Below are 12,090 nucleotides of genomic sequence, written 5' to 3' on the forward strand. Positions count from 1 at the left end.
GGAGCCGTTCTGAAGATATTCTGTTAGGTTATATCCAAGTAACGTCTTCCTATGGGCAATGAGTTGAAGGCGCAAACTGAAATGTTCATAATTTATCATTTATGGTACACCAGCATTCCTAACATGTAGGCGAATCACTGTCCCCCAGACATCTGTGTTTATATTCTTTATATTTGTATGTTTTTAAAAAAAAAAAGCGGTGTGTGTATGACGTCATCCACGCGCTCCGGCTACCGTTCATTCTTCCTGTCCGCTGAACTGCAGCTAGTTTTACTGACATGCAGAGAAGATGTCTAGAGCTAGTACCACAGATGATCTCGCTCTCAAATTGGAATTGAACGATTCAGATTAACCAAACGTATATAAGGGGTAGAGCGTAGCCGCCTGTGGCCCGGGCTTCCTGTTACGACTCCAGTCCATATGCGCGGATGACGTCATACACACTCCGTGTACAATATACATAACGCAATATCTGCAAAGTACTACAGAGAGAAGAAGAAAATAAAAATAAAAATGACTGCATGTTTTACTGGGGATTTGTGTTTCTTGTAATCTAAATGCAGCAGCACACATAAGCTGAATGAAGGGATTCATGTTTTACGTTGCATTATATTACAGCATATCAGGGTCTCCCACCAACCGCTAATGGCACAGTTGGTAGCCATGTTCCCTCCAATCCAAACCCTTTCTACTTGGAGTTTACCTGTTCTCCATCTGAATCTCCTTGATGCAAAGACCATCTAAGTTAGCGGAGCTAACATGGATTCTTAACGGTGATAAGCCCTCATCAAACCGTAAAAAGGTAATGTAAAAAAAATCTTAGGATCTTATTTATAGAGTAACCAGGTTGAATACCCTGAATTCTCAAGGCTATTCCAACAAACTGGTTAAAAAAAGCTTAACAAAAATAAAGTAAAAAATTCTTCACATCGTCACATCTCTTTTAGCTGTTATTCAGAATGTAAAAGAAAAAAGAATTTTTAATTAAATAAAAATGAATGTATGTTGATTTAATTACTAAGATTTTTAACAGTGGCAGTGAACAAGAAAAAAAGAAACATCCACCAGCCTTCTGTGGAAAGATTTCATGATGCGGCAAAACTAAACAATACATTATTGTTTTCATTGTTTTATTAGGTCTTTTTTAGAATATCTAAAGAACAAATGTGTATTTAATGATTTCAGAATAAATAATTCAATGTGTTTTTAAAGGGAAACAACCTATATTCTAAAACAGCCTCTAACTTGTTTTGTTATTGTTATTATTATTTTTTTTTCTACACCTCACAAAACTAAACCACATTCTCAGGGTTTGGATGGTGAGAAGATTTAAAACTATCACTTTAGTTTTTATACATTGGCTAATTATGTTATAGAAAATTCTCAGAAATGTGTTCAGTCTTCAAATGGCAAACAATTACAGAAAAATAACTAGAGATGCAATAGCACCATCTAGTGGAGATACTGGTGACATGTTTAGAAAGAGTTTAGAGTCCATCCATCAGATGTCTGGAGCTGTTTGTCATTTCAGGGTCATGGGCGTTCAGTGGGTTAGAGAACAGATATACTCTGAACAGGTCAGCAGTCCATCATCTTAATACAAATAATAACTGAAATGAAGTAGTTTTATCAGTACTTTACTTTTGTATTCAATTTTATAAGGACTTTTTACATCTACTCTCTACATTTGGACTTTCTTCTCCATATTTCTCAAAACCATCTCTTCACTTGTATACATATTGATAAGAGCACCATTTAACAGGCTCAGATAATGTTTCCTCTTTCTAGCAACACAGTTAGCAAAAGAGGATTATTAACCTATTTTATGAGTAAAGAAAATTTTTCCTAAGAATTTAGTTTCTAAAAGTTATTTGTAACAATTAAGGCAAAAATTGTATTTTATTTTTTAATTTAAGTACAGTTCAGATTTTTTTTCTTTTACTTCTTTGAATGAATTTAGTTGTCTTTTTTACACAGGAAACTGTTCTTTTGGCTTAAATAAAGAATGTGAGGACATTTCACACATCTGCATACAAACATGCACTTAAACACATTTAAGGGTGATTTAGGGAAATCAGTTAACCTCACAGTCAGGTTTTTAAAAAGGATAAAAACAACAACAACAAAAAAAACAAACAAAAAAACATGCAGATGGAGAACAGGTAAACTCCAAGTTTTGGAGGATTGGAGGGAACATGGCTACCAACTGTGCCATTAGCGGTTGGTGGAAGACGCTCATATGTTGTAATATAATGCAATATAAAACATTAATCCCTTCATTCAGTTTTTGTGTGCTGCTGCATTTAGATTAAAAGAAACACAAATCCCCTGTAAAACATGCAGACATTTTTATTTTCTTCTTCTCTCTATAGTACTTTGCAGATATTGTGTCATGTATATTGTACCAGATTGTTTATTTGTCTGTCATCTTTTCTTCCATGTTTTGTTTTTTTCTGTTGTAATCAGCTGACACTAATCTGTCTGCTTTTCTTCATGTTGCACCTGACTTCTGCCTTAAAGACCCCTTATCTAAGCCACTAAAAACACAAACAATCTAGATCAGGTATGAGTTAATCATACTGGTCATATTTATTATAAATATGTCACAGATAGTATTCTAGCAGATTTTTTCCTTTTTTATTTGCAATTGTGATATTGAATTGTCTTTTGTTATGACAGAAAATGTAAGTCTGGCACCATCTGAAAGAACATCTTTTCCCATGTTTGCTGTGTCCCTTACATACAGACTGTATGGCCATGTGACACAGCCAGGTTTCTTTTGATTGTAGTTACTTTCAACAATTCAAGTCTCTTCCAGAACCTCCTGTTCTCTTCATACAGATGACATGAAACAGTTTTTGTCTTGGGTTAGGTTTAAATGACAACTGTTTTACGTATCAGTGTTTATATCAAGTCAAAAAAAGTAACAAGCATTCTTTAATTTTAATAAGAGCTCTTGAGGTCATTTGTAATTATTACTACACTTAAACACAACACAAAAGTTATAGAACATTTTTTTTTGTTTTTTTAATACCTTTATTATTAAACTTGAGTCAAAAATTTTCCAACACAGTTGAAACTCACTTATGCGTAAAAAATGCACTAAAATGTTATGAAAAAGTATTAAATTCAACACATCAGTTCCTGTTTATACCATTTAAAGGGATTGTTTATATTTTAGAGGCTTGAGTTCAGTTGAAAAGCTATAAACAGTCAGCTTGCAATTTAGCTTACGTTCACATGAGAGCGTCACTCCCAAAGTAATTTTTTTCCCCTGACCCTGTTCCTTGAACATATTCTAAAATTGTATTATTTTTCACTAAAAACGTATTTGGTTCATTGAGTCAGTTTGAATGGACAGTAAACTGGAAACTTGCAGCAACGAGGTTCAGGGTTCAATTCCCAGCCTGGGGTCTTTCTGTGTGGAGTTTACATGTTCCCCCTGTACATGCGTGGCTTCTCTCTGGGTCTGGTTTCTGCTTAGGTGAGTGTGTATGTGAATGGTTTTTAATGTTTTCCAGGCCAAGGACCCCCAAACTGATGGCAAGATGGAGCGGGGACCCCCTAATTATATTTATTACATGAAATTGTCTTATATCTAACTGGTCCTATCGTCACTCTATTCTCTCTGTGATTATTAAAGTATTTTTGGTTCCTGGTTGATGGGACAGGTGTTGTGAATGAAACGGTGCCCAGCTTGAAAGAGCTCCTGTGTGTCGCTGAATGTGTGCATTGATGACTGAAAGACATCTTCTGCCTCCATTTATCTGTTTATTACGATGTGTTGAATTCATGTTAACGTGGATTTAAAGACATTTCAATTGGTGGAAATAATTGGAGGGGAACATAAAAAACAAAAAAAGTCTAATCAACCAAAACTTTTGTGACCCCCATCCAGTATCTCTGTGGACCCCCTTGATGTCGTGGAACCCCTGTTGAAGACCTCCGGCTTAGATTTAAAAACAGAGGAGAACTGGGTCACAATGAAGCAAAGAAAGAAGAAAATCATAATTGATAGTTACAGATCAGATTTCATTTGATATTTTCCTAATATTGTGTTACTCTCATTTAAAGGCTTTATTCCCATTGGGAAACACATTGGAGGAAGCATCATGCTGTTGGAGGTCCATCCATCCATCCATCCATCTTCCTCCGCTTATCCGGGGTCGGGTCGCGGGGTTAGCAGCTTAAGAAGGGAGGCCCAGACTTCCCTCTCCCCAGCCACTTCTTCCAGCTCTTCAGGAGGAACCCCAAGGGGTTCCCAGGCCAGCCGAGAAACATAAGTCTCTCCAGCGTGTCCTGGGTCTTCCCCGGGGCCTCCCCCCGGTGGGACGTGCCCGGAACACCTCACCAGGGAGGCTGTTGGAGGTGTGTGGATATAAATAAGCAACAATAAAAGAGAGAGAACCTGTTGAGGTTCAAACTCCAGACGGGGCAGTTTCACTTTCAAGTGAGACTTTACCTACAGTTGAAGCAGTGATGGAAGGGTTTAGATCACAGTTAGCTCACATCCAACATGTCAGTGTGTCAATCCAGCCTTTAAGGTCAGGCGTCCTTCGCCTGTTAGATCTGCTCCTTGTTTAATAACATAATTCAAATGCCTGAATTACCTCCTCATCACATAGTCAAGTTCTCCTGAGTCCTGCTCAGGACCGGATTATTTCACTCAAGTGTGTTTAATCAGAGACGCGTCTAAAAGCTACACGACTTCCAACCTTTGGGGCTGGAGTGGAACACCTTGTTTCTGTACAAATGTTTCACTAGCAGTAAATCTTTAAGACAAATTTATGATTTCAGGGTTGGAAATGTCAAAACTGAGCGTCACAAATACTCTTAATTAAACCTGACTGGGCTGGAGCTTATTTTTGCTAAATAAAAGTGATTTAAGATTCTAGATGTTCTACTGAGGTTCTACTGTTTTAGGCAGGCTGGTTTGATGTCATGTCTTTAATATTGATATCTGGGGGAAAAAATGTATTATTGCTTTCTGTCTTCTTCACCAACTTTGTAGTATAAAGTACTTACAGGCCTATTTTAAAGTTTTATAAGAAAAGAAAAAAGTTTTATTGCTCTGGCAGATGTTATGCAAATTTGTAATAAAATATTATTTAGTTGTAGAAAAGAGGATGTGTAATCAATCAAAAACTTCTGAACCAAAGGCATCTACTTTGCCAAATCTTTTGCACTTTATTTAAATAAAAAAAGATTTTTGGTCAATCTTTCATTGAAAACACTTCTGTATGAAGTCAAGTGTAATGAATCAAGTAAAAGCTGATTTTAGCGTACCAAGATCTGTTTTTAGTAAAAGTTGCTGAATAAATGGGGTTCTTTTTATAATTAAATTAAAACGAAAGGATAATTTAGGTTATTAAAAGACAAATACTTTGCATTGAATCTTTTTTTTTCACTGTAAGAAAATGTATGCAGTCTGCATCTGCTTCAACCACCATCTTTGAATTTCAATCAAAGGGCAGCAAACGCTGCTCTTCAGATTTAAGGACTATATTAGGATGCATCTTGACAAAATATGAAACAAATTCCAGTTCCAAGCTATCCCTCTTTTTTCCAAGTAATTCATGTTCTAAATGTATTTCATAAAAAAAAAAAAAACATAAAAAAGACAGATGTTTTGGGGGGTTTTTCGCCATGTTTTTATTTCTAATGTGTTTCTTATTTTTTTTTCCATTTGTCCACAAAGTTATATTAGTCACTACTATGTTAGATCAGTTTTCCCTCACTGCAATGGCAGTCAACTACACAAGAGCCCAAACCCAGCATGGCCCCTTAACTTCCTGGGAGATTTGTCATTTCAAGTTAATGAATGATGTGAAAAACAAAACAACTAAAAGAAGAACTGATGTAAAAGAAAATATCAGTTTCATACTAAAACTTAGAGATGACGGATGAAGTTTTGAAATGTTAATATGGATGGTTTGAAATGAAAGATGTAGTTTACCAAACAGTTTTGTCCTTTCAGAGCAATTAAACCTCAGCATTTTGCCTCGGTCAATATGCCATAATGATTGGACCATGATTGACTGGCCATTTTATTCCCATATGCCAGTAGGAGAAGCTGAAGGGGCCATCGCTTAAGTTTGTGCTCTCTTTAAAAACCAAAAACAAACAAAAACACAACATCTCTAGAGCTATCTGTACAACATTCAACATCACATTTCTCTTTTTTTTTTAACCATAATGCCAAAAACAATAATACTTATCATTATAAGAGCATTTTTCCATCTCAACGGCATTGAACAAACACCACACAAACAAACAAAAATCTAATAAAGGCCTCAATACCAGATAGTACACGTCACCTTCAAGTGGTGCTACAGACTGACGGTTTATGGATGATAGAAGAGCATGGAGGAGGAATAAGTAGGACATGGAAATAAAAGAATACGTTAGAGAGAAGAAAAGGAGAAAGAACCTATCAATTGTTCTTCTTTCTCGGCCGTTTTTTGCTTTTAGTGTCACATTGGACATCTTTTGGCACCTCATAATGTTAAAAACATTGTTCACGAAATGTAACTTGGGCTTTGGTTTTACCAAGGATTAGTATCAAGATGACAAGTAGCTTCACCATACAGCTACAGTCTCATTGAATTGCCTAGGGCTTAGGTAATCCATATTCTTCTGGGTTAAAGTATGGCCTAGTGGCCTTGTTTAAGGCCCAACGGGCCTGATGAGCAGAAGCTAACGCAGATACAGCTTTCCACTGGAGAGAACAGTCAGTCAGGAAGCAAAGAGGTGAGAAATAAGAATAAGGGAATACGTCAATGCAATGAAGAAGGGGGGGTAGGGTACAACAAAGGAAGGAGAGAAATTATAGAGACAAGAGGAGAGAAGTGAAAGCGTGACACAGGCTAAGTGCTTTTGGTGAGTTTTACAAAATACAACAGGAAGTGCTTGAAACAGAAGGCACGGTGGCATTGATAGTAGTTGTAAAGGAGACACCACTAAGGGACTTTTTCACTACAAAACTCATAAGGTGCTCTAAAAAAAAACAGACTCCAAACACAGTAATGCACATTAAAGTGTGGTAGCAGTAATTCTAGATGGCTTTTGTATGTCAGAACAAATGTTAACCTAGTACACATAGTCAGTAGGAAGCAACCAGATGTTTCTAAAGAGAAGTCTAAAGAAATATGGATCCGTTTCAGGCGCCTTTCCTACCAAAAAATGCTCTTAGGACATTGGCTGTAATGTTTTCATTTTGTATTGGCGTGATTACTAGCACATTCAAAAGCATTTATGTCTTAAAATGGGAGAAAATGAAGGGGATTTGGTGGGATATCTCCTGAATCGCTCGCTTTCAGAACAGTTAATTTGTTTATGTGTGAAATTCACAGTGGTGTACCGCGTCGGGACTGGCTTTCTTAATTGTGCCCAGACACCATTTGTTTTTCCTTCATATTTATGATAAATTGAATCTTAGGATTAGGTAACGATATCTAAGGATGTTTACTCTGAGATCTGACTGACAATGCTACACACTCTACATATTGTACTTCACATTGGCCTGCAGGGAGTCCAGCAAGATCCTTATCAGCCTGGGGTAAGCCATGTCAAGTGTTTACATGATTTTCTCATAGCAATGTGTCTTTCTAAGCCAATGAAACACAAGGCTACTACACAACAGTGTTTCATGGGTAAATAAATAAGAGATTCAGATGAAGACGCCCTGGTGTCTACATGGTGAGTTGTATGATCACTTAAACAGACATTAGCAAGAATATAAAGAACAAAATCTGGTACCATAAAGGTAAGGCTAAGCAAAAACGAGGCTTTGTTAGGCTTGTTCAGAGATGTTCTTCATTTCAGTGGACTTGAGAAAATTAAACTTTACCTTATTGCCGTCTACAAGCAAGTTTTTTAAAGGTATGGCAGCCCTAATTGCCCTATCGTAACAATCCTTCCTAAGCTGGCTATATCCAATGTTTTATCTATTGTGTTACATCATGCAGTATTTTTGTACCCATAGATATATTAATTTATGCAATTGGAGACCTGGCTTCGTTTTGTTTTTATTTTTTGCACGCTATTCTTGGTGGTTACATTTTGCTGTCCTGATTTTCTCTAAAATGCTTACAAGCTTTTCTGTGACTATTTAGGGGTTTAATAAAATGAAGACCTATTAATATATCGTGTGCATGTTGTTGAATATTTAGTCTGATTGTTTTACTACAAAAATGTGACTTCAAATAAAAAGCAATTTCCTACAAAAAAAAAAATATATATATATATACCGGTATATATATATATATATATATATATATATATATATATATATATATATACAATATATTTATTTATATATATATATATATATATATATATATATATATATATATATATATATATATATATATATATATATATATATATACATATTATATATATATAAATTTGCATTTTAAATTCCATAAACAGAAACTAATTTTAGCATTGTGGGACCATTTCTTGGAAATGTTAGCAAAAATAAGTGTACAAGTCACCCACAAAGAAGCAAGCTAGTGTTAGAATAATCACTACCGCTCACTGCTGTACGCACAAAACGCCATGGCATAAGTGTGATGTCAAAATATAATCCACTGTAAATGTATGTGTAGGATCAAATATGTCTGATGCCTCCTTGTAAACACAAAATATATTTAGAAAACTCTTTAGAAATATCTGGTATTATATTTTTAATGTAGATGCGTACTGATGCTGATGCAGAATTATGCCAACATTTGCTCTGATATCACTCCAAAAGCCCTATACCCCATCAAATAACAAAATAATTAGTATGCTTCAACCAGTGCTATCTATTCGCTATGTATTCACAATCTTTGAAATATTATTTTAGTTAGCGCTTTATAGCATTAATGATTTAGGCTCTTAAACTTTGATTACGCTGCTTCTCTTTGCTAATTGATGGGGTAAATTTACTCAAACCAAACACTTACACATTTAAATGACAATAAAAACTGCCAATGGAGAAACAAAAAGTTTGGTCTATTGATAGAGTCAACATAAAAACAACTACTTTGGGAACTCAAACCTTGCACAGTGCTCTGTATAGACATTCCAACTAGTCTTAGCTCACAAACATTATAATCAATAATACCTATATTGATAACCTTTTTCTGTAAGCATCTTGAAATGAAAATAAACAAAAGGGTCTGTGGGTTTTTCTTTTCTTGTCTTTACAAAAGCTACACATATACTACTGGGATGTCTAAGCATGTGTTAGTGTTTTAATAATTACTCCTACCATTGTCTTTTCCTTTTTTACAGAAAAAAAAGAGAAGGATTCTAGATGCCTAAAAGACATAACCCAAAAGTACAACTTATTTCTTGAATTTAGTCTTGTCTGGCAGCGATTCTATTCATCTCTCCTTTTCTACCCTCTATCTCAACTAAATGCTTTTTTGTGACACCTTTAATTTTTTTTAGAAACAATGTGCCAACTGATTGTGAAAGAGAGGTCAATATCGCCCCCCTACAGCCCTAAAACAAACCCATGATTAATTATTCGTTCACTACGATGGACCTCAACCTCAATTCCATTGTGAGTAGGGAATTCTAAGCCGACCCATTTCTATCTTGTGGTCTTTAAACATTTCATCATTGCCTACTTAAAAAAAAAGAATACTTTTTAAAATGAGCCACAAACCAGCTACAGTTTGTGCCGAGAACATTACGCTATGACGTAGCATTTCTTTTACAACTATTCACAACACCCTAGAACCACTTTTAACAAATATATTGTATTTAAATCATTTGAAACTGTATATTCCGATAAAATGAGCAACCTATGTGAGACCCGGGTGACACCAGAGACTCTTTCGAACAACATGTACATGAACAGGCACTAACTGATTACACCAACGACATAAAAAATAAAATAAAAATACAAACCTTCCTTTCAGAGTTTTTTTAGGACAGTAATCAATAAACAGCCGAGAAAAAAGGCAGTGATACACAGACGAGGAAACAGTCACCTCATGCCTTAAATTAATGCCAAATATCTTAAAATTTTCAGTTGATTGAGGAGGAAGCTGAAGCTGACAGCATTAAACTGTTCAGGGGTCAGTCAGGAGAGTTACCTGTTCAGCTCACTCGCTGTACTAGTCAGGAATACACTGCCCTTATAACAGTATATCCAATGGTTTGTGACTCTGGAATGATGGTAGTAGACGTAGACGTTTGTTGAATAGGACATGATCCTGAAAAGCCTCAAGCTTGGAGTTATTCTTGGAAGGGTAAGAATACAAAATGTGGCCTACAAAAATCTGAAAAGTTGTGTCCATGCTCCTTAGATATTACAGGGATATTAGTGTATTTTTTAGAGGATTAAACTGTTACAAAGAAAATAGACAATTCATACCAGAAGGAACATTAAAGCAGCTCTTTTCCCCTCTGTTTTTCTTCAAGACTCTATGTTCTCTCATAAATTAAATTATGAAGGGATGCTTTCTTGTCACATTCCCTTTTTTAGTTCCATCACATATACAGCTGAAAACGCAGAGGCGTTTTTAATCTGTTAGGACCTTTTCGTCCTCCTCTGCCATGCGGTTAGGGCTCACAGGTGGTGAAAGGTCAAGCGACATCCTCAGATCCTGATCCTGCAAATCCTCCACGCTGCTGCTCTCCATGTTCTCTTCAAATTCCATATCCATTTCTTTCTCTTCCGCTGTCTTTTCCTTGACAGCAGGATCCTCTCTTACATTCTTGGTCGCTGAGGACATCGAGTCTTGATGATAAGAAGCATCCCACTGATGATCTGCTGTATCCTCAGGGTGACCGTTTGGAATATAGTGCTGAGAGGAGGACCAGTGGCCCACAGGGGCCAAGGGTTCATCCTCACTCACGTGCCTCCATCCTGTAAGAGGATCAAGGTCAGAGGTATCCATTCGTGGCTTGGAGGCCCTTTGGGCTCTGTCGTCATCCAGGAGAGTAGAGGAGACCCTCTTACGCCTGGACTTGCTTGTGTGGTTGACCTGGATATGCATGGCCATCAACTCTGCTGATGATGTATGGAAAGGGCAGAACAAACACTGGCTAAGTTTGACCCCTGTTGAGCTATCCTTTTCACCATCTACACCAAACACAACCCCGTCTTCTGCTGCACTAGTGCCTTCATTCTCCTCTATCCCACCATGGCTGGGGGAGGTGCGTCGGGAAAGATCCAAAGGCTCAAACCCTCCCTCAGTAGCTGATGGCTTTTGCTCATCGTTATCATTTTGTGGTTGAACCATTCGACTAGTCGTGAGAGGTTTACGCCGGGAAACTTTAGCAGTCTTTGGTGGTGGGGATCCCCTGATCCAACCTCCTTCCATTCCTCCTTGGTACAGTGCCCCCATGACCCCAGACAGATACCTGTACTGGGTCTCCAGGTCAACATCCCGTAGAGCTGCCAGAGCCTTACGATGCTCACGTTGGTCTGGAAGGCCCAGGAGCCAGGATTGCTGACCGGACCGCGAAGTGGGCATATCAGCTGTGCCTCGATTAATTGGGCTGTGGTTGAGTTGAGAACGACGCTGCTTGACTAGTCCAGGGGTGCCAGATGTGTGGATGCTGGAAGTGGAGCCAGAGGAGGAATTGGAGGAAGCTGATAAGGCATTGCGTTGCTCCCGGTGGTGTCGTTGGAGGTGGTACTTCAGTGAGCCAGACTGAGTGCCGGCGTAGTCACAGTGGGGGCATTTGTAGGGTCTCTCACCTGCAAGAAAAAACAAAATAAATCTGAATACAAAAATAAGCATAGCTAGAAGCTAGTGAAAGAGACCCTATTCAGGCTAGAGGATGCCACATGTTGAGGAGTTCAAGTATTTTGGGTTCTTCTTCATCATAAATGAGGGAAGAATGGAGTCAATAGACTTCCCTTATAATCTGGATGCTGCACCAGTTTGTTGTAATGAAGAGAAAGCTGAACCAAAAGGAAAAGCTCTCGATTGACTGCTTGGCCTACGTTCCTACCTTTACCTAATACCATGAAATCTGGATCCACAACTAAAGGAGGATCCCAGATCAAGCAGCTGAGATGAGCTTTCTCTACGTGGCGACTAGGCACTATGTTATAGATAGGGCGAGGGGCTTGGCCAT

The 12,090-nt window shown here is 37.5% G+C and overlaps 1 protein-coding gene across 1 annotated transcript in view; it reads right to left on the minus strand.

Moving 5' to 3' along the window:
• Positions 1–9,286: 9,286 nt before the first annotated feature.
• Positions 9,287–12,090, minus strand: part of znf219 (zinc finger protein 219) — a 30,739-nt gene continuing 27,935 nt past the window's right edge. The window contains exon 5 of the mRNA XM_038300286.1: positions 9,287–11,707. Coding sequence (XP_038156214.1) covers positions 10,524–11,707 — 1,184 coding nt within the window. The 3' untranslated portion in view covers positions 9,287–10,523. The remainder of the gene's footprint in view (positions 11,708–12,090) is intronic.

The sequence above is a fragment of the Cyprinodon tularosa genome, unplaced genomic scaffold (assembly GCF_016077235.1).
Source record: "Cyprinodon tularosa strain WSP-4 unplaced genomic scaffold, ASM1607723v1 ctg445, whole genome shotgun sequence".
Taxonomy (NCBI): domain Eukaryota; kingdom Metazoa; phylum Chordata; class Actinopteri; order Cyprinodontiformes; family Cyprinodontidae; genus Cyprinodon; species Cyprinodon tularosa.